The sequence below is a fragment of the Emydura macquarii genome, unplaced genomic scaffold (assembly GCF_026122565.2).
Source record: "Emydura macquarii macquarii isolate MOO-44397 ecotype Brisbane River unplaced genomic scaffold, CSIRO-AGI_Emac_v2 contig_1713, whole genome shotgun sequence".
Lineage (NCBI taxonomy): Eukaryota > Metazoa > Chordata > Testudines > Chelidae > Emydura > Emydura macquarii.
Genome location: NW_027131850.1, coordinates 2,062,901 through 2,087,003, shown reverse-complemented (window position 1 = coordinate 2,087,003; position 24,103 = coordinate 2,062,901). Strand labels below are relative to the sequence as shown.

General features: G+C 43.9%; 1 protein-coding gene across 6 annotated transcripts in view; it reads right to left on the bottom strand.

Annotated features, from left to right (window-relative positions):
- EML5 (EMAP like 5) overlaps nt 1–24,103 on the bottom strand; it is a 261,963-nt gene that overhangs the window by 58,194 nt on the left and 179,666 nt on the right. For all 6 annotated transcript variants that reach the window (XM_067556337.1, XM_067556341.1, XM_067556336.1 and 3 more), the window contains exons 21-27: nt 22,345–22,486; nt 7,820–7,972; nt 6,173–6,304; nt 5,471–5,559; nt 4,900–5,076; nt 3,387–3,588; nt 532–658 (exon numbers count right to left, since the gene is read on the bottom strand). In XM_067556337.1, the coding sequence (XP_067412438.1) occupies nt 532–658; nt 3,387–3,588; nt 4,900–5,076; nt 5,471–5,559; nt 6,173–6,304; nt 7,820–7,972; nt 22,345–22,486 (1,022 nt within the window). The remainder of the gene's footprint in view (nt 1–531; nt 659–3,386; nt 3,589–4,899; nt 5,077–5,470; nt 5,560–6,172; nt 6,305–7,819; nt 7,973–22,344; nt 22,487–24,103) is intronic.

Genomic DNA, 24,103 nt, shown 5'->3' with positions numbered 1-24,103 from the left:
CCCCTCACTCTCTTCCCCCCACCCCCACACACCCATCAGCTGGGTTGGGACATTTAGATCCATGGTCCAGACCTTTACCACTTGCATTAAGGGAATAACTGATAGTAGTTATAGGCTGTTATCCTCCAGCTGGACCAGCCACTAGAGGGGAATGTGGCCTACACCTATAACTATAGGTATCACTACCAGCTTTGTCTATAACAAGTATTTTATAGGATTCAAAACAGGACATGATATTATCAAAGCAGAGACATATAACCATATTATCCAAGAAATTGCTCAAATTTAATCATTTACAAAGGTCATTTATGCATTTTTTATTTCCTCCATTTAAAAAAAATGGATCCATGATCTAGCTGTAAATAACGGTTGATCAAAGACATTTCAAAAGCAGTACTAATTTAAAATGTTTTAGCTCTCTTTATGCATTTAGTGCATCAATATAATTATATTTTATTATAAAATATATGTTACTTCTTTTAGCTGCATATGACTCTTTTTAGCTACATATGACTCCACTTCAAAAATTACCTTTCATCTAGTGATGGCTCCTTTTGTTGCAGATGAGGCTTAATTCCAAACATTGGTCTGATGTTTGTTGATAAGGCTTTGATGGTGTAATTAATTTCATTCTCTCGTGTCACATCACTGTCATAACCTAATAAAATCAATATAGTAAACAGGACTAAGGGAAGTAGTGAAAAGGGAAGTGAAAAATTATAAATAATTATTTTATTTCAATAGAGTATCTTCTGCCAGAGCACTGGGCAATCGAATAAAAACTAATAGAACATACATGTAATTAAATACCACCTTTTTAGAGGTGGCTGAGGAATATCTTTTATTGGACCAACTTCTGTTGGTGAGAGACAAACTTTCGAGCTTACACAGAGCTTTTCTTCAGGTCTGTGTAAGCTCGAAAGCTTCTCTCTCTCACCAATAGAAGTGGTCCAATAAAAGATATTACCTCACTCATCTTTGTCTCACTAACATCCTGGGACCAACACAGCTATCACAACACTGCATACCACCTTCTTAAAATACAAACTCAAAAACAAATTAGGGGGTCCACTTTAAAAAAGAAGTGATTAAAAGATAGAGAGGGTCAACAACAGTCATTTTAAAAATATCAAGAAAAAAAAAATCTAGGAAAAATTTCAAAGGGCTGTAATTTCTACCACCATAGGGTTTTTCATATCAAAAGTGCAATTGTCTGCTAATTACATAGCAAATAAAGATGCAAAACTAAATTACTTTGATTATTTATAGATTTCTATGCTGCCTGTTTAAGGTTTTTGCACAAGTATTCCCTTAAACTTGTAAACGTTATAGTCAACTTGATATCAAATTCAAATAAAGAGCATATCATGGGAGAAGTGTGACTGGGAAGATTATCCCTATGGCTTGGTTAGCAGCTGTTTGAACTGCTATAGAGGAAGTCCTTATAATGTCATGATTTCTTAGGCTGGCAGAAAGATATTGGGAATGTCTGTGAATTTTTCTCTTGAACTTACAGTCTGTGAATGATTGCTCTTTGCTGTAGTTTCTTTGTAATTGTAGTCTCAAGCATTTCCAAGATGGTAGTATGGTTAGTTTAGATATCTGTCTCACCAGGAAAATAACAGAAAAATAAAAAGTGGCGGGCCAATGCCTGCGTAATGTATTAAACTAAAATGTCAATTTAAGTAAATTGGACCTTGATTTGGTTTAATGTTATGAAGTCTCATTTTATACACACACACACACACACACACACACACACACACACACACACACACACACACACACACACACACACACTGCTTAGAATCCCTAGGTGTTAGCAGAACAAGACTTATCGAACATTTTGAAAATCACAAGACCCACAGTAGTTTAGTTGTGGATGTGTGTGTCACATTGGCAAAGGTTATGTTTAAAAATGATACTTCTTTGACATTTTAATATTCTATCTTTTGGGTTTTATGATGTTTTATGCATGTATTTTAACTGTTCGTTCAGCACCTATAGCCCCTAAGATCAGCTTTAGAAATAAAATTATGATGCCAAGATAAATTCCTTTTTTGGATTGGGGCAAACAAATTAGTTAATGCAGTAGCATACTTGTTCACTACACAAATTGTTCTCCAAATTCTTGAGGCTAGGGTTCCTTTATCACCTAATGCCAAAATTCCTGCTACCTATCAAACATATATTAACTGTAACCAAAATAGTGTCTCTCTCACCTCCAAACTTGCTGATTCTGATGGAAATGCTTAGGCTCTGGCTTTGTTTTTCCCCCTTGTATTTATGTAGACAGCTGCAAAATGGCCAAAGTCTTTTCAGCAGTCTACAAGATGGTGACAGATTTGCACCACAGAAACTAAGACCCGTTTGAGAAGCAGAGGAGGAGTTCAGGAGACTCCTCTCCAATGAATGTTTTAAAATGCCTATTTGGTGCGATCTGATGTATTCCAATGACAACAAAGTTAAACTGCCATTCAGAAGAATCTAATATTTAGGGATAAAAAAGCCAAATCTGGCAGGGATAGTTTAGAAGTATCTGAAGATTGTGATTCATTCTCTTGAATGAAGCAGAGGCATGCAAAACTCACTTGGGAGCACAGAGATGTTACTGACAACCTTGTGAAAATCTTGAGCACCCCTGCTTGAGAATGAACTCTGGAACTACGATTTGAATAGCAACCCTTTATAATCCACATATTCAGTATTGCAGGAAGAACTGATATTTAGTTCTGTAAAATGTGATTAAATGTTGTCACTTCTGCTCATTTTAGAATTTTATGATAAGGTGGCCTGTATACTAACTTGAGCATATATCAGGCTACTGCACTTAGATATGACAGAGAAGGGCTCTTTAGAAAATCTCAAGATAACTAGATTCATTCATGATGTAGATTTGAATAGCACACACATCATCTTCATAATTTTTAAAATAAATGATGTTGAAACATGAACTTTATTTTGCTCACTTCAATATAATTAATTATGGTTTTAAACATTTACATAGATTTCTGGCAGTTAGATTCTGATGGTACACCAGATCTACCCATGCAACTTCTCATGCTGTGTTGTGGCTAGAGCAAGTTCTTGGTCTCAGGACTCTTTGGGTTCTGATCCACAGACTCAGATATTAAACAGTTTTGTGGTCTTGGGCAAGCCACTTAATCTGTTTGTTGGTTTTCCCATGGCTATATTTATTGGTCTGTATCTCACACAGGATGTTACGAAGTTTAATTAATGTCTATAAAATAGTTTGAAATCTTTGGGTGAAAATAGCTATTTAAATATTTTTATTTCCAAATTTGCAGTTTTTCTTTTAAAAAAAAAAAAAAAAAAAAAAAAGGAATTGCCCTCTTAAACCAGAATTTCTTAAAAATATTACTGACCTCCGTCTTCCTCAGAATCCAAATCAGATTCTTCACTATCACACTGTCTGCTTTCTCGATGTCCCTCCATCTCATAGGCCCACAGCATTAGAGAGGTGTCTGCCCCGCCGACAGTGACCAACAAACTATCCTCATGAGTCCAACGAACATTTGTTACATGTGTACTATGGGCCACATACCTCTTAAATTTTCCAAACTTTCCCTAAAAAAACAGAGACAAAAGTTTAATCAACTCTTCTAAATAAAATTAAAATGAGCTGTTAATAAAATAAATTTTGTCCACTGCTACATCCTTAACCTTTTAAAAGCATATGGTTTAAAATGGTTTTGCATTTTTTCTGTATTACACAATTTGAAAATTTCTCAATCATCCAGCAATTTGGTGAAATATAAACCATATCTGTACTTCCAGCAGGGCTCTGGTTAAGAAAACGAGGTGCAAAATCACTGCAATTTACAATGAGAACATAGGAATGGCAATAGTGGGTCAGAGTAATGGCCATCTAGCCCAGTATTCTGTCTTCTGACAGTGGCCAGTGCTAAGTGCTTCAGAGGGAATGAAACAGAACAGAGCAATTATTGAGTGATCCATCCCCCGCTGTCCAGTCTCAGCTTCTGGCAGTCAGCAGTTTAGGGACACTCAGAGCATGGGGTTGCGTACCTGACCATCTTGGCTAATAGCCATTGATGGACCTATCCTCCAGGAATTTATCTAATTCGTTTTTGGGCCCAGCTATATTTTTGACCTTCACAGAATCCCCTAGCAATGAGTTCCAAAGGTGACTGTGCATTGTGTGAAGAAGTACTTCCTTATGTTTGTTTTAAGCCTGCTGCCTATTAATTTAATTGGGTAACCCCTGGTTCTTGTGTTATGTGAAGGGGTAAATAACACTTTTCTGTTCACTTTCTCGACACCACTCGTGATTTTATAGAACTCTATCATATCTCCCCTTAGTCATCTCTTTTCTAAGCTGAACAGCTCCAGTCTTTTTAAATCTCTCCTCATATGGAAGCTGTTCCATACCCCTACTAATTTTTGTTGCCCTTCTCTGTAACTTTTCCAATTAATATATTTTTTTCAATAATTTATTGCATTAGTGTTCAAGAATATTCTTGCTTGAACTGGATTTCACCAAACAATGCTTTTAGTAAGAAAGGAAAAAACCCAAATATTGGAATGAAATATAAAACTGTGCATAACAGTATTAAAAACACAGGTTTAGTATTGTGTAGCAGTTGCAAAACTTCATGTTAAAATACTATAAGTATGTGCACTGCTGACATCACTTACATGGTACAATATTAACAATTGAAGAATTATGTGATGGTATAAATATATTTCACAGTTTAATGCACTACAGGTTACAATGCCATACTTATTTCCTTATCAGATCATGACGACAAACATTTTAAGAGCAATATTATGCTCTATATAGAGTGATAATTTTTTAAGTATTGGCATAAGCAATTTCATTACCCAGTCATCTAATATCATAGTTAAAAACCTACTTACTTTAGCAGGGAATTGAAAAAGTTTCACAAATCCAAAATCATCTCCTGTGGCCAAGACTTTACTATCACTGGTAAGGCATGAAGCAGTCACATCTGTGACTTCCCCAATTATTGGCCAGATTCCTTCACAGCAAGAGCCCAAAACACTTGTCCATGACGCCCAGCCAATCTTTTCAACCTATAAAAACAACCTGTTTGAGATAAAGCATACTTATCCCTAGCCAATTTTTCATCAATCTAATCTCAAACAAAACAAAACTCCTTTTATTTTAAAATATATTATTTTATATACATACTGTTTTCCAAATAGTTAAATACATCTCTAATTTATATGAGGAGGAGGAGGAGGAGGAGAAAACAGCCCTTATGTAATTCTGCATTCTGGTAATTATATTATTTAGATGAAAAGTGATTCACAAAAATATTCTGTAGAATTAAAGGACAACAAAGAATAGCAAATAACAGAGGTTTTCTCCTAGAGGACAGTTAAGAATTGTAGTATTAAGCCTCATTCTCTGTTGATGCAGTTTATACTGTAGTTCTTTAAGTCTGCAGCAGAGTTACTTCCCTACCTCCAAACTGGGAATTGTCTGTTTTTTCCCACGAGGAGCTTCAAAGAACAGCTGCTCTTTAGCACCAGTGTTGACTTGTAAAAGCTTCCCTGTAAAATATATAAATTACATACCAATTTGATGTTAACACAGAAATTCAGTTCCACTGAGCAAATGTTCATTTGAAAAATTTCTGTAAACAATTTTCCACAAATTATTTGTTTCCACTTAATTCATTTTGAAATTAATCATGCATTTAGAATCCAGCATGACTTCAGAAAAAATCATTCTTTCAAGTGTGAGACAAAGAGACGCAGCAGCACATTGCTCAGTAGGTAGCAATCAAACAGTAAATCTGCGTGTAAGATATATAAGACTCTAGATAGAGCTTTAATCTTACTTCATCAAATTACATTCTTTATAAGTGTCTAAACTGCTGTAACAGGTATCTAGCTAGTATTTTTACCCATATTACATCAGTATCCTTAATTGAAGAAATGCATCTAACATCAGCATCGTAAATTCACATTCTAGGGGTACCAGATTAAATGACGCATAATCTGCACGTTTAGGTTAACAGAGAATATTGTCCATTGACTTCCAATGAGGTTTAAGATCCTATAGGCTTAAATCACTTTTGAGAATTGGATTTAGGTACTTTTGGAAATTTTACTATAATCTAATCTTGCAGTCGTCATTTAGATTCAACAGACTACTACTTACCTCTGATGTCCCAGTCCATGTGTGTTATGTAACTAGAGGCTCCCTTGCAGATTCCTACTCGCTTACTGCTCATTACGTTGTAGATGTCTACAAAGCTGTCACATGATGCCACTGCTAAGTATTTTCCAGCACCTAAAATGCATTAGTGAGAACATAAGACATTTTTCAATCATTTCAATGTTCTAAGCATTAGTTGGACCTCAGTTAAATTCAACTTCCAGCTCTTTATAAAATAAAAGTGGTGGTCCACAACCAGCATCCATATCACAGAATAACCGAAAATGTCATAGACCTTGTCTATACTTGTGGTGTCATGTAACTATATATGTGTAGCTACATGTGGCAGCGAAGGGCAGGCTGCATCTATGCTCACTGCAGTGCGTAGCTACATGTGGCAGTGAAAGGCTCTGGCAGCTCCCTGCTGCTGAAGCCTTTCACTGAGGTGAAGAGAGGCTCTGGCGGGGAGGAGGCAGAGAGACACCACACTGCTAAGAAGAGTAGTTTAGACAGGGGAGGCACTGCTTGGGCATGTAGAGCGCACATGTAGGGTATATACGGTTCAGGCATGTAACACACTTTTCTGTACTCACCCAATCAGTGCTTCACTGTCTAAGCTGCTATTTATACCCATCCTAGCTGGGGTGTGCAGTGTCTGCCCTCTACACACAGTTATAAGGATAGACAGATGCATAGTTTGACACAGACAACCACTGTATCTTTAAAAAACAATCAGAAGTGAAAACCTGAAAATCCAACCATTCTTTCCTTCACAGAGGATGGCATGGGTAATATTAAGGTTGAGGTAACAGCAGGGCAGGATTTATGTGATATTTTGCACCATGTATCTGCATCAAACTTTGTCTATAGGTAACAAGACTACTTCCACCAAGGTGGTGTTAATGCCTTCGACTATACATGGGAGCTGAGCTCTTTCAAAAAGATGGCCACAATCGGGGGGGTGCTGAGCACTTTTGAAAATCTGACCCTAAAACATTAATGACACTTCAAATAAATTACTCTCTTTAGCTATGGGTAAAATTTAATGCAGATACATAGTGTAAAATGTCCAGAGACTGTCCTGCGGTGACCTTTACCTAATTCAAGTGGCCAGATATTCCAGAGATGACAACGCTCAGCAGCTTTCATTGTTGCAATGGGAGCTAATCACTTAAAAACCTAGTCAGTACATTTATGTATCTAAATATGAGCTGAGCTCTTCTGATAATCCTGCCCTTAACTGCCATTGTGTGATAATACATCCAAAAATATCAAATGATAATATTAATTCCATTTACTAAATAATGACAGATGTAAAACAACAGAAAAAGTCTTCCTTTTCCTATTCTTTTAAAGGAGATCCAGAAGGTAAGCCACAAGAGACAAAGAATAAGATTTATATCCATTTGTTTCTTTCAAATTTCCATAAAGTGCATAAAGAAAGGAACACTATCAAGGTTTTATATCTGAAAAGTGGCTTTGCTTTAACACATCCCAACACATCCTGATTTGATACAGTTATGGAGAAACAATTGTGTTCTCAGTGAAGAAACCAAAAATCCCAATATGCATGCTTATCATTTACCACAGATATGAAGTTCAGCTGAATCAAATTGGATTTGATAATCATCGCCTTAATGGACCACTTACCAGGAGAAAATCGAATCTCTGAAATAACATCCTTCCTGTGGTGGAAAGAGACTAGATCCTCTAGAGTGTCTGCATTCACCATCAAGAAACTTCCATCATTGAGACCTACAGCCAATGCCTTTCCATCAGGAGAAAAGCAGCAACATCTGCCCCCTGGAAGAGAGACACAGGAGCTATTTACTTATCCCTTCATTAAATATTCTCCTTTTCTGGTTTACCTATTTGTCCAAAAGTTAGGAAAGATTAGTCCTGCAGTCCTGTATAAACCACACATTTTTTTCCAGACGGAATATTAAAGAGATAATACAGACCCACTTCCATGAAAGTGCATGCATTCTGTTATTGGATTAGCAGAGGCACAACTTCACATTTGCATTATATTTATTTGTATAATTTGAATTTTTACTGAAATTATCAATATTTATTTTAATTAGTAATCAGTGTAAAAGATAAATTATGTTATTATTTTACATATTTCTATGTTGCTAACCACCAGAGTAGTTGGTGCGAGTTGTTTGCTACAATATGCTTTCTTCACACCAGGTGTACAGTAGGATTCTTCACATGCCCAACAGTTAAAGTATATTTTCATCTGTCAAGATGGAGTTTAACTATGCAGCATAATGCTGAACATGATATACTTAGCCATCTCTTTCCTTCTCTTCGGATTTCACAGAATCTTCTTCAAACATTTCTAAAATGTGCTTTTTTTCTCTCTAATTTCACTGCTAAATCACTGGTGCACCCCAGAATTCTCTCTTTCCTTGACCACGGCATCTGGCTTGATCTCTTCCTCTCCGGCCCCCACCTCTTCTGTCTATACAGCATTCAGCATCTAAAATACTCTTCCTTTTCCATCACTTCACCTGCATTAGATCTGGATTCTTCCTTTTTGCTTCTAAGATACTGAACAATTCTTCCCTTGCCTACAACTCAGACTCTGATATACCTACTCCACACTTTCACTTGTCTCCTTTCATTACTGGCTCCACTTTACTTCTTGTCCTTTTTTTCATACTAGCTTTATTGTGAGGTTTATGGGGGATATTAGGGAGGGGTAGTACCTCTGTTGGAGGAACACATTGTGCTCCTTAGGGAGTAGTTCACTTGATTTGGTCCTCACCTACACCCAGCTCTCACCTGTGGCTCCAAGTTGCTGTTTCCATGTGACAGCAGCCATACTCCAGTAAACCACTTCGATGAGTAGGCTAAGCTAGGTAAGGGTAGCTGATGGGTCTTTTACCCTTAGCGAGTTAGGAAAATTGCCTTTCTCTAGCATGTGAAGACTGTTCCAGTGGACCGGGCAGAGGAAATCACTTTGTGATTCAATGGCCATGAAAGTGGTTCAGCAGCATGTTGTGGGGAGCGGAGAACATGACAAGGCATTGAAGATGTTCTGGTCACCTACTGCAGCTAAGGAAGTCTTCAGCCGTAACAATTCTTTGTGCTGCTGGAATTAGGTTTCCATGGCCAAGAAAGTGGAACTTCCCCTGTGCAGTGGCTTTCTCACTTAAAAATTTCCCGCAAATCTTATCCCATTAACATCATCTTATCAAATCTCATTATCGTTAATATTAGTCCTGCAGCGATGGGGGCATGGTGAAGCAACAGGTGGAGATGACCACTGGCAGTCATAGTCACAATCCTGCACGTAGGTGGCCTTGGGACTAGTGGCCATTCAGCTCCATCTCCAGGGAAGCGGAGAAGTTTGGCACCATCCTAGGTAACTGAGCAGGCCTTTTTAGGCTAGCACTGCTCACCCTTTTTAAGGGAGGGGGGTAGAAAAGCTACCCTAAACACTGCCTGCCCCATAACATCTGGCCAGACTACCGCAGCTGGCAGATTATCCTTCAGCAGTCAAAACACAATGAAAAAGAAAAAACTCATTCTAGGAACATGGAATGTCCTCACCCTTATGGATGAAGCTGATGCACAAAGAGAACAGCTCTTATCTCCAGAGAACTCACTTGCTACAATATTGATATTGCAGCACTGAGTGAGACTAGATTGGCCGGAGAAGGTGTCATCAGTAAGCTAAGAGGTGACTATATTTCCTTCTGGAAAGGAAAACCAGAGGATGAAGATAGGATCCATGGAGTGGATTAGAATGTCTTTCCTGAAACAACTTCCTGATCTCCATGTTGTCCTGAACAAACAGATCATGAAACTTTGATTCCCCTTCAATCCTTTATGGCATGTCACTGTCATTAATGACTATGCACCTATATTGACCAGCACAAAGGAAAGCAAGGAGCAGTTCTACTCAGACCTGGACTCCATCCTCAGATCACCCCTGCATATGACAAGCTGAACCTGCTGGAAGACTTCAACACTAGAGTAGAGTAGAGACAGCAGTGACTGGAGAGGTGTGATAGGATGATATGCAGTGGAAATGATGAACAGTAATGAGCTCCTCTTCTTGGGTAACAATCTGCTCACCACTAGCACCATATTTAGGTAAAATAATAAATATAAAACAACATGGTTCAAAAAACATGATTCAATGGAGTTAAAAAAAGAACTAGAAAAGTTCATGGAGAATAGGTCCATCAATGGCTCTTTGGCAAACAGCAATCCCTGCCTATCCTGGCTGAGTCTGGGAATGGCTGACAGGATGGATCACTTGACAATTACCTGTTCTATTCATTCCCTCTGAAGCACCTAGCATTGGTCACTGGATACTGGGCTAAATGGATCATTGGTCTGACCCAGTATGATCACACCCACATCTTATGGATACACCCATGGTCCAAACAATGGCACCTGATTGACTATGTTATCACCTGTCAACGAGACATCTGTGATGCTAGAATTACCAGAGCCATAAGTGGTGTGGAATGCTGGACAGACCACAGATTGATAAGGACAGTGCTCATCCTATACATAGTCTCCTCACAGCTCAAGTGTCTCAAGCTCAACAGAACAGCCTTCAGCATACCAAAGCTCAAGCACATTGACTATCAGGTGCAGTTTTAGCAGTCACTTGATGATAGGAGCTTTTTTCATGCCCACCAATCACTGACAACCCAAAAGAAAAATGGAACCAGTTCACAGATGTGATTATTGACACAGCTAAATCAGCGCTGGAGCCAAAGAAAAGGTTATACCAGGATTGGTTTGATGAGAACAATGAGAACATTTCCAAACTCCTAAGTGACAAGCAGAGAGAGTTTGTTGAATGGCAGAAGTATCTCACTTCCGTCTCAAAGACAGTGCCTACAAAGAAAGCCCAGTTTGAACTGAGGAGAATGCAGGATAAGTGGTGAGAGAGGAAAGCTGCAGAAGTTCAGTATTATGTGGATACTAACAATGCAAAAATGTTCTTTGACTCTCAAAGCAGTCTACATACCATCTAAAGCTGGCACAGCTCCCCTGAAGTCAGCAGATGGCCTAACCCTCATCAAAGACAAGGAGGGAATCATACAGAGATGGGCTGAACATGTCAATAGTCTACTCAATAGACCATCCACAGTTGATCGGCATGTCTTTGATTAGTTACCTGAGAAACCCATCAAAGAGGATCTCGATTTCCCTCCATCAGTTGAAGAGGTCAAAAAGCCATCAAACAACTGAACTCTGGCAAAGTGTCGGAAAATGTGGTATTCCCACAGAACTGTACAAAGTAGCAGGCCCAAAGACTATCAAGGTGTTTCATGACATCGTGAGCAGCATTTGGGAGGAAGACGAAATGCCACAAGACTTCAGAGATGCTACTATTGTATCACTGTTCAAAAACAAAGGCATCAATGCTGACTGCGGAAACTACAGAGGCATTTCTCTCCCCTATACAGCAGGGAAAAAACAAGGTTACTTACCAGTAACTGTTGTTCTTCGAGATGTGTTGCTCATATCCATTCCAATGTAAGTGTGTGCGCGCCCCGTGCACAGATTCCCGGAACTTTTTTCCCTAGCAAGCCCCGCATGGCCAGCTCAGGCGCCCCCTGGAGTGCCGCGCTCATGTCGCGGTATAAAGGGCGCTGCTGGCTGCGCGGGTCCCCAGTCCCTTCTTTCTGCCAACTCCGACAGTGGGGACGGGGGGTGGGTTTGGAATGGATATGAGCAACACATCTCGAAGAACAACAGTTACTGGTAAGTAACCTTGTTTTCTCTCTTCGAGTGATTGCTCATATGCATTCCAATGTAGGTGATTGCGTAGCCGTACCTTGGAGGAGGGTAGAGTTATCAGTGACCTGCTCTAGACAGCACGGCTCTGCCGAACCCTGCGTCTTCCCTCGCTTGTTCCACGATGGCGTAATGCGACCTGAACGTATGGACTGATGACCAGGTCGCTGCCCTGCAGATGTCCTGCAGGGGAACCCTCTCTAGAAAGGCTGCGGAAGAGGCCTGGGCCCTAGTGGAGTGCGCTCTCACCGGCCCTGGGAGGGGAACTCCTGCCTGCTCATAGCATGCTTTAATGCAGGCAGTAATCCACTTGGAGATGCGCTGGGTGGAGACAGGCAAGCCCTTCATCCTATCCGCCACAGCTACGAAGAGCTGTGTCGACTTCCGGAAAGGCTTGGTCCTCTCGAGATAGAAGGCCAAGGCTCGCCTGACGTCCAGCGAATGTCCCCTCCTTTCCTCCTCCGACCCATGGGGTTTTGGGAAGAACACAGGAAGGAAAATGTCCTGGTTACAGTGGAACTGAGACACCACCTTAGGCATAAAAGCCGGGTGGGGCCTCAGCCGGACCTTATCCTTATAAAAAACCGTGTAGGGGGGCTCCGAGGTTAACGCCCTCAGTTCGGAGACCCTTCTGGCCGAGGTGATAGCCACTAGGAAGGCCACCTTCCATGACAAGAGTAGAAGGGAGCATGTAGCCAAGGGCTCGAATGGGTGACCCATCAGCCCGTTAAGGACCAAGTTGAGGTCCCAGGGTGGCACCGGGTCCCGCACCTGAGGGAAAGTCCCCTCCACCCCCTTAAGGAACCTCACCGACATAGTGTGAGAAAACAGGGAGCGGCCCTCCATGGGTTGGTGGAAGGCCGAGATGGCTGCTAGGTGGACCTTGAGGGAGGCCAAAGCCAGGCCCTGCAGTTTAAGCTGCAGTAAGTACTCCAAGATGGCCTGAATAGGGGAGATGCTAGGGTGTAACCCTCTCGCTTCTGCCCACCCCGAAAACCTCCGCCACTTAGCTTTGTATGTTACTTGCGTGGACGGCTTCCTGCTGCCCAGGAGGACCTGTTGAACCTGCATGGAACAGGCTCTCTCTCCCTCCGTCAGCCACAAAGTCTCCAGGCGGTGAGGTGGAGGGAGGCCAGGTCGGGGTGCAACAATCTCCCATGGTCCTGGGAGATCAGGTCGCACCGTCTGGGTAGCGGAATCGGTTCGGTGATGGAGAGGTCGAGCAGCATGCTGTACCAATGCTGCCTCGGCCACGCTGGGGCAATCAGGATAACGTCCGCCCTGTCCCTCTTGATTTTTAGGAGGACTTGGGGCAGGAGCGGGACAGGGGGAAAAGCATACATTAACTCCCCTGTCCAGGGAACCAAAAAGGCATCGGACAGAGAGCCCGGCTCGCGACCCCTGAGCGAGCAAAACCTCGGGCATTTCCTGTTCTCCGCTGTAGCGAACAGGTCCAGACGGGGAGTACCCCACCGTTGGAAAAGGGAAGCCACTATGTCCTGGTGTAAGGACCATTCGTGGCGGGGAGAAAAAATCCTGCTGAGGCGGTCCGCCTCGCTGTTTTGTACCCCCGGGAGGTGAGAGGCAAATAAATGAAAACCGTGTCTCACCGCGAAGTTCCAGAGGTGAATGGCTTCCTGGCAAAGTGCCGAGGAGCGTGCCCCCCCCCGCCTGTTCATGTAGAACATGGCTGCCATATTGTCCGTAAGGACTTGGACCACTCTGCCCCTGAGGAAGGGGAGGAAGGCCTTGCAGGCCAACCAGACCGCTCTGAGCTCGCGCACATTGATGTGCAGAGCTCTTTCCTCCAGAGACCAAAGCCCTTGGGTGCCCTGATCGTGAGAAATGTGGGCTCCCCAACCCCGATCAGATGCGTCTGTGATGAGCATCACAGATGGGGCGGACTCTCTGAAGGGGACGCCCATCATCACTTCCCTGGGGTCCCTCCACCAATCGAGGGACGACAGCACCTGTGGGGGAACCAGGACCACTCTAGTTAGAGAATGCCTGTGTGGTACATACACCGAAGTCAACCACGCCTGGAGGGGTCTAAGCCTCAATCGGGCCAGTCTCACTACATATGTAGAAGCCGCCATATGTCCCAACAGCTGCAGGCAGTGCCTGGCTGTCGTCATGGGGGACAAGTGGAGATCCGATATTATGGCTGCCATCGCTTCAAATCTTGCTTGAGGCAGGAAGGCTCTGGCTTGTACTGCATCTAGCCTGGCTCCAATAAACTCAATACATTGTACCGGAGTGAGTGTGGACTTTTGCTCATTGATAATCAGCCCCAGTCTATCACACAAGTCGCGTGTGAGGAACAGACTATGTCTCACATGGGCACTCGACCTCCCCCTGATTAACCAGTCATCCAGGTAGGGGAAGACTTGAACACCTTTACGGCGCAGGTGGGCTACCACCACAGCCATGCACTTAGTAAAAACCCTAGGTGCTGAGGAGAGCCCAAAGGGTAGGGACCGAAACTGATAATGGCGTCCCGCTACCACAAACCTCAAAAACCGCCTATGGGCCGGTAATATTGAGATGTGGAAGTATGCATCCTTCAAGTCAAGGGCGGCATACCAATCCCCTGGGTCAAGGACCGGAATGATTGTGGCGAGAGAGACCATACGAAACTTCACTCGCCTAATATACCTATTTAGGCCACGGAGGTCCAGAATGGGCCTAAGGCCTCCCTTCGCCTTGGGGATTAAGAAATACTTAGAATAAAAGCCCCTGCCCTCCTCGGCCAGTGGGACTTCCTCCACTGCCCCCAACGTGAGGAGCGACCCAATCTCCTGCACCAGGAGTTGAACCGAGGCCGGATCCCCAATGGGGGACAGCCTTGGGGGGTGTTGGGAGGGGAGGTTGTAAGCTGGAGGGCGTACCCCTTAGCAATCACCTCCAGGACCCACCGGTCCGTAGTGATGGCTTCCCATTCTGAAAGGAAAGGGCGAAGCCTGTCCCCAAACGGCCGACCAGGATCCCAGAGAGAAGGAAGAGTACTACCCTCCTGCTCTGGGTCAAAAAACGTTTATTAGCCTGATTACCCCCTTTTGCAGGCCCCTGCTGGCCCCTCGCAGAGGACCCCTGGCGGCCTCCCCTGCTGGGACCGCGGTAGCGCTCACGACCCCTCCTCTGCTGGGGTGGTCGAGGAGCCGGCCTGGGCGGGGGCGGTGGTTGCCCTTGGGCCTGCGGTCTGGACTGCTGCCTGGAGGCCTGAGGAGTATACAACCCCAAAGACTTCAGGGTGGCCCGAAAGTCCTTGAGGGCGTGGAGCTTGTCGTCTGTCTTTTCCGAGAACAGACCCAGGCCATCAAACGGCAAGTCCTGGATAGCCTGCTGAACCTCTTGAGTGAGGCCAGAGGCTTGAAGCCACGAGCAGCGGCGCATCACCACCGCCGAGGCCATTGCCCTACTGGCTGTGTCCGCCGCGTCGCTAGCCGCCTGCAGCGCAGCGGTAGCCACCGCAGATCCCTCATGCAGAACCGTGGAAAAATCCGCCTCCTGGTCAGGGGGCAGCTGGGAAGCAAACCTCTGCATCGAGGCCCACAGGTTCTTATTGTACTTCCCAAACAGGGCCTGGTGGTTCGCTACTCTAAACTGCAGCGCCGCAGTAGAGTAGATCTTCCTCCCGAACAAGTCCAGCTTACGGCCCTCCTTGTCCTTAGGGGTGCTACCCTGACCCCCCTGACGGTCCCTCTGGTTGGCCGCATCGACCACCAGAGAACTGGGCGCAGGGTGGCTGTACAAAAATTCGAAAGGTTCCTTGGGGACATAATACTTTCGTTCCACCCCCTTGGAGGTGGAGGGCAGGGAGGAAGGGGTCTGCCAAAGCTTCCTCGCTATCTTCATGACATTGTCATGCACTAGCAAGGTCGCCCGGGAGGGTCCCAGGGAGCCCGAGGGCCCAAAGAGGGAGTCCTCCTCCTCAGACATGAGCTTAAACTCCATGCCCAAGTTCTCAGCAGCCCTCTTGAGGAGGTCTTGGTGGGCCCTGAAGTCAAACAGGGGCCCTTTACGGTCCCTTGCTGCTGCCTCATCCGGTGACGATGAGGAAGAGAAGGGTAGGGGTGCGGAAGAGGGTCCCTCCCCAGGGTCCGAGTCCTCCGAACCCTGCTCATGAACCTTAGGGGCCGGGGAGACTGGGGGGGCCACCACTGAGTGGAGTGACACCGAGCCCTGGGGCATAGAGGCATTCCAGGGTCCCCAATACGGCCACTGCCAAGGTCCCTGGGCCCACCCCGCGGCCTGCAGGGAAGGCTGATGCAGCCGCACCGCCTTCATGTCACCAGAGCCCCCCGTGCGTCGCTTATGCCGCCGACGCGTGGAGCGGTCCGATGAGGACGACGTGGACCAGTGCCGACGTCTGCGGTGCCGGCGATGAGAGGAGGATGGGGACGACGACGACGACGCACCCGATCTGCCCCTGCGGCGAGAGGACTTGCGATGCCGCTTGCCCCCTCGAGACCGAGAGCATTGCCGACGATGGTGACGCTGAGGGGAGTCCCGCCGTCCCGAGTTCGGTGCCGGTGCCATCACCGGTGCCGGTTGCAACGGTGCCATCATCGGTGCCGGCTGCAACGGTGCCATCATCGGTGCCGGCTGCAACGGTGCCGGAGCCGGCAACAGTGCCGAAGCAGGCGTCGGTGCCGGGATCAGCGGTGCCGCCAGATGTGAGTCGCTGCCTCTCGAAACGACCGACAGTGACCTCGATCGGTGCCGGGACGGGCTCCGCACCGTAGATCGTGAGCCCGAATCCCGGTCCCCGCTCAAATCGGAGCTGGATCTGCGGCGACGGACTCGGGACCGCCCACGGTGCCGAGTCACTGGAGTCGGAGCTCGGAGGGGAGCCGACGCTCTCCACCCCCCGTGACCGTCTGGCAAGAGACTTAGATTGGGAGCGTCTCCAACCACCGGGACCACCCAGCGCGGGTTTGCCCCGAGACGCGGGTCCCTTGTCCCTCGGCCGAGGGGGGGGACGGAGGCGTGGGCAAGGCCATGAGGGCTCGTGCCGCAGTAAACGCCTCCGGTGTCGACGGCCCTTGCAGGTGCACTCCCCCACTACCAGGAGTCGGGGGAGGCAGCCCGCGCGGAGACCCCGGTGCCGGAGTAATCTCAACGGCGCTTGGCTGGGGCGTCTCCGTACTCCCTCCACCCTGCGCGGGCCGGAGGGAGATCTTGGGTGCGGCCGAAGGCCGTGCCGTCTTCTTGGCCACTTTAGAGGCCCGCGGCGGTGCCGAAAGCGGTGCCGGTGGGGGGGGCGCTCCGCACCGACAACACACTCGGTGCCGACGGAGACCTGGACGGCTCGGAAGCCGGACGGAGCGCCGACTCCATTAGAATCGCCTTTAGCCTCACGTCTCGTTCTTTCTGGGTCCGAGGCTTAAAGGACTTACAAATCTTACATTTGTCTCGACGGTGTTCTTCTCCAAGGCACCGGAGACAGCGGTCATGCGGGTCACTAATAGGAAAGGCTTTAGTACACAAGACACAGTTCTTAAAGCCTGTGGACCCCGGCATGACTCCGAGCAGAAGAGGACCCCGTCCGGGGTTCTAACTTATCACTACAACTATGAACTAACGAACTCTATAACTACTACTATAACAAGAAACTTTGAAAACAGTCAAACAACTAGGGAATGAGCTACTTGCACACAGCAAGAGGCGATAGTTCCAGTAACCGTCACAGGCGGAAAGAAGGAACTGGGGACCCGCGCAGCCAGCAGCGCCCTTTATACCGCGACATGAGCGCGGCACTCCAGGGGGCGCCTGAGCTGGCCATGCGGGGCTTGCTAGGGAAAAAGTTCCGGGAATCTGTGCACGGGGCGCGCACACACCTACATTGGAATGCATATGAGCAATCACTCGAAGAGAGAATACTAGCTTGCGGTCTACTGAAGAGACTCACTGAAAACATATCTGAGGAGAATCTGACAGAAGCACAGTGTGGTCTCAGACCTGGCCGTAGTACTAGAGACATGATTTTTGTAGTAAGGCAGGTCCAGGAAAAACGTATAGAGCAGAACATGGACCTGTATGCAGTTTTCATTGACTTGACCAAAGCTTTTGATATGGTCAACAGAGAGGGTCTATGGGCTATTCTACATAAACTAGGCTACCCAAGACGGTTCATACAAATCATCCATGTGTTCCATGACCACATAACAGCGCAAGTACTTTCTAATGGTGATTCTTCTAACACATTTGAAATCTTGAATGGAGTGAAACAAGGCTGCATACTTGCTCCAGTGCTGTTCAGTCTGTTCTTTATCTGTGTTCTGAGCCATGCCACAAGGGAGTTGGATTGGAGAATATACATCCACTACCGACTTGATGGCTCCCTCTTTGAGCTTTGAAGACTCAATGCTATGACCAAGACACTGGAGAGACTTCTCATTGAGGCACTTTTTGTAGATGTGCCTTCATGGCCCATAGACATGATGACCTTCAGGTCATCTTTGACAGGTTTTCTGACGCATCCTAACTCTTTGGACTCAGCACCAGTCGCGGTAATACAGAGGTCTTTTTCCAACCAGCACCTCATCCCAATGCCCCAGCACCAGCCATCTTCAGTCAAGGCATACAGCTGAAAACTGTGGACCAGTTCAAATAGCTGGGCAACACCATCTTGAGTGATGGTTCCATGAATAAGGAAATTGCCTCCAGAATCAGTAAAGCTAGCCAGGCCCTCAGCCGACTTCAAACAAAAGTCCTTAATCAACACAACATTCATCTCTCCACCAAACTGAAGATTTACAGTGTAGTGGTTCTAGCATCTCTCCTGAATGGATCTGAGACATGGACTCTTTATAGATGGAACATTAAACAATTGAGCAATTTCACATGCTCTCCCTCCATTGAACAATGAGCATTCATTGGCAGGACAGAATGACCGATATTAAGGTTCTTAAGAGAGCAAACACAACCAGCACTGAGGAAATGCTATTGAGAGCACAACTTAGGTTGACTGGACATGTCATCAGAATGGAAGATCCTGTCTCACAAAACAGATCTTGTATGGGGAGCTGAGGCAGGGCAAAAGGAAGAAGCGTTGTCCATATGAATGTTTGCATCTGGATCCTTTCCAGTTTCTCTACATCCTTTCTGTACATTGGTGACCAAAACTGGACACAGTACTCTAGCTGAGGCCTAACCAGCACTGAATAGAGCAGTACTCTCACGTCCTTCGACTTACATAATGTCTCTGTTAATGCAACCTAAAATTGCATTTGCTTTTTTCGAACAGCATCGCATTGCTAACTCATGTTGAGATTATGATCCATCACAACTCCCAGATCCTTCTCAGCAGTGCAGCTGCCAAGTCAATTTTCCCCCATCCTAAGTGTATCACCATACATTTATCTTTGTTGAATTTCATTTTGTTGCCTGTAGCCCAGTTCTCCAATTTATCAAGCTCCCTCTGAATTTTAGCTCTGTCCTCCAAAGTATTGGCAACCCTCTTAGCTGTGTGTCATCTGCAAACTTGATCAGTATACTCTCTATACCTAATCCACGGCATTAATACAGATCTTAAACAACACTGGACCCAGAACAGATCCTTGTGGAACCCCACTTGAGACCTCCTTTCAATCTGACATTAATTCCATTAATAGTTACTTTTTGTTTGCGGTTGTTTAACGAATTATGTATCCATTTAATCATAGGTCTGTTGAGCCTGCATTTCACCATCTCTTACTATATCTAGTGACCTGTACAATGGGGCTCTAATTTTGGGTTCAGTATATGAAATACAAAAAAATATTGTTAATAATAATTCAAATGGTGCCTCAAAATCCATTTCTATTGATCAGATATCCATATCTCCACCCTCTTTCAATGCTATCTTCTACTAATCTTTTCTTCTATCTTATTCACAATTAAAAACAATTACCAAGATCAGTTAATACAAGCTTCACGTATATTGTCTCTGTCTTCACAGTCAAGGTCAGCTCCCACACTACCACACTGGGCAGCACAGAATGGGGAGGAGGTGAACATCCCTAAGTGCTGAAGGAACAGGTTCAGGATTATTTAGAAAGATTGGACACACGCAAGTCCATGGGGCCAGATGCAATGCATCCGAGTGTGCTGAGGGAGTTAGCTGATGTGATTTCAGAGCCATTGGCTATTATCTTTGAAGCGCGTGGCAATTGGGGGAGGTCCCTGATGATTGGAAAAAGGCAAATATAGTGCTCATCTTCAAAAAAGGGAAGAAAGAGGATCCAGGGAACTACAGACCACTCAGCCTCACTTCAATCCCTGGAAAAATCATGGAGCAGGTCCTCAAGGAATCCATTTTAAGGCACTTGGCAGAAAGGAAGGTGATCAGGAACAGTCAACATGGATTCACCAAGGGCAAGTCATGCCTGACCAAGCTGATTGCCTTCTATGAAGAGGTGACTGGCTCTGTGGAATTGGGAAAGCGGTGGACGTGATATACCTTGACTTTAGCAAAGCTTTTGATACGGTCTCCCACAGTATTCTTATCAGCAAGTTAAAGAAGTATGGGTTGGATGAATGGACTATAAAATGGATAGAGAGCTGACTAAATCATCATGCTTAACGGGTAGTGATCAATGGTTCAATGTCTAGCTGGCAGCCGTTCACAAGCGGAGTGCCCCAGGGTCCTGGGGCCGGTTTTGTTCAACATCTTCATTAATGATCTGGAGGATGGGGTTTGCAGATGACACTAAGCTGGGGGGAGTGGTAGATACCCTGGAAGGTAGGGATAGGATACAGAAGGACCTAAACAAACTGGAGAATTGGGCCAAAAAAAATTTGATGAGGTTCAACAAGGACAAGTGCAGAGTCCTGCACTTAGAACAGAAGAATCCCATGCACAGCTACAGACTGGGGACCGACAAGCTAGGCAGCAGTTCTGCAGAAAAGGGCCTAGGAGTAATAGTGGATAAGAAGCTGGATATGAGTCAGCAGTGTGCCCTGGTTGCCAGGAAGGCTAATAGCATATTGGGCTGCATTAGTAGGAGCATTGCCAGCAGATCAAGGGAAGTGATTATTCCCCTGTATTCGGCATTCGTGAGGCCGCATTTGGAGTACTACTGAAAAAATTCAGCCTTTGGCATACACCTGGAATGGAAAATTTCAGCCTGACCAGTTAAAGTTTGGGAAAGTTATAAGCAACTGAAAACCAAGTCTTATAGTAGAAAATGTTAGGCAACCTTAACAATAGGATTCACTACCAACTCCACCTATAATCAAGAATTTTTTCTCTGTTCACACACCTACAACTCAACTAGACCCTCATCCCTATCTGTTTTGACTATTATAACTTCCTCTGCACTGGCCTCATTGAAACTCACACACCAGTCTGTTCAATAGGGAGTTGCTAAGACTTTGTCTTGCCAATTCTTCCCACATCACTCCCCTTGTTAAATCCCTCTATTAGATTTCTCTTTTCTTTTGTATCAAATTCAAACTTCTTGCTCCCACCTTTAAAATCCTACAGCTCTGCCTCTCCCTACTTATCTATTCTTATATCATCCTTCCCTTCCTCTGCTCTACCTGGTTGCCTGGTTGTGCCACAAATGTCTTCATTCTTTTTTTCCACATCATCCCTTATATATGTAAACAACCTCCTTGAACTAGTCTGTAAAACTACTATCAGGATCCTCCTCATTATTGTTAATCACATTCTCCCTCCCCACTTTCCTGGAATTGTTTGTTACACTCAGTTGTTGCATCTTGTGTTAAATTAGATTATAAACTCTTCTGGGCAAAGACTGTGTCTTACACAGTGTCCAGGACATTGGAGCCTCACTTCAGATTAGGGCCTTTGGATACTTCCATAATATAATTAATTAGGAATTTTCTTATTATTATTAACCACCCTCAAAGAGCTATTATGATATTTTCTGTCAGCTTTCAAACACTTTCCTGAAGATCATCTCCCCAATTTTAACCACAAAACATAAAACACCTCACAAAATTATATAGCATCATGATCATGTCAAACAACGAAAACAAGAAAGTTCAGCATCAATGCTGTGATTTCATCTGAAAACACCCACAAGTTAAAATTTCACAGTATATATACACAATACATAAAATCAACCATTGTTTAAAAATGCCTGCAATACTAGATAAAAGATGGTGGGTTTAATGCTGGAGCTTCATCCTTTATTTTAAATTCTCAGGCTTTTAATTGCTAACAAATGCAAACAATCTTATGAAACAATATTAAATTTAAATATTTCATGCAGCTTTTATCTGCTGATAAAAGTTGATCAGTTTTGAACCTATAAAACTTACTCATGTCTTTTCACAAAAATTGTTTCAAATAGAGAAAGAACTTTATATTTTCACATTTTGTCTTTGCAAGATTTAGAATGCTAATAGATAACTTAATTCAGTTACAATCTCTTTTGATAGTAGTATCTTACCTTTTTTCAATTTGCGAACAGCTAACATACAATGGCTAGGAGATAGATCCCATATTCTTAAGGTTTTGTCATCACTTACAGTAGCACAAATAGGTAAATGAGGATGGGTAGCTAGACCCCAAACTTCCCCTTCCATGTGACCCTGTTAAAAAAAAAATCAATCAAGTAATTATATTTTCAAAACTGAAAAAAAATACACAAGGAGGCTAGAAACCTATCCTGATAATATGAAAATCTTTGTTGGATGATAAAGAAAGCTTCCTAATGAAAACAATCTTGATTCAGTAACCAGCACAGAATATCTTAAAAATAAAAAGCTTCTGAGTTAAATATAATGTAAAATTACAGTAAATTATATCTGAGAAAATTGCTGGATGATCTGATTCACTAAACTATCTAATTTATAGAATCTTTTTGTTAGCATACCAATTAAAGGCCAAATAATCATTCTTACTCACATCGTTTCAGTTATGTTTCACTAAAATCAACTGGATTATTCATATGAGTAATGATGACCCAATTTGAGCTAGGAATTCAGAGTCTGACTTTAAATGTGCATTGCATTACTAGGAAAAAGCCAAATTTGTAAAAAGTATTTAAAAACTTCCGTTTTTCATCCTTTCAAATATATATATGCATTATTTTAAGTTTGTGCTTAAGATAAACACATACTATAAACAAAACACTAGCATAGCAGACCCTGAAACAAAAGATAGATAGATATGTATAGACATCTCTCTCTTTTGATTCAGGATCTAATATGCTAATTTTTTAATAGTGTGTGGGAGTATGTGTGTGTTTGTTTTTTAAAAATCTGTTGCTCATGCATTGTTGCACTGTAATAGCTCTTCATACACACATATGCACGAATTTTTTACGTAAATACGAACAGAAAAGAATAAAGCCACAAGAACAATTCAAGGTCTGGAAAACTCTTGTTACAGTCAGAGACTTAAGAAGCTCAATCTATTTAGGATATTAAAGAGAAGGCTAACAAGTGACTTATCATAGTTTACAGGCACCTACATGGGGAGAAGATATCTGATTATATGGGGCTCTTCAATTTAGTAGACAAAGCCATAGTAAGATCCAATGACTGGAAGCTGAAGCTACACCAATTCAAACTGGAAATAAGGCACTATGTTTTAAATAGTGAAGTAATTAACCATTGGAACAACTTACCAAAGGGATGTAGTGGATTCTCAATCACTGGAAGTCTTGAAATCAAGACTAGATGTCTTTCTAAAATATATGTTCTGGTTCAGTGGTTTTCAACCTTTTTTCATTTGCGGACCCCTAAAAAAATGTCAAATGGATGTGCCTTTGAAAATCTTAGACAATCTGTGGACACCAGGGGTCCACAAACCACAGATTGGAAACCACTATTCTATGGTAATGACAAGCTTTCACAGACCCCTTAGACATAGTCTGTGGACCCTCAGTGGTCTGCAAACCACAGGTTGGAAACCACTGTTTTAGTTCAACCAGAAATTATGGACACGATGCAGGAATTACTGGGTGAAATTCTATGGCCTGTGTTTTGGAAAAGGTCAGACTAGATTATGATAATCATAATCATGATAATAATGGTCCCTTTTGGCCCTAAAATCTCTGAATCTAAAATAGTTTTCAGACTTCATTAACAATCACAATGTTTATTATTTTATGTTCCTTCTGTTTGAAGTATAATATTATACTCATGATAGAAACTTTCAAAGCCCAGTGGATGTAAGAAGAAAGTGGGGGAAAAAAAGAATAT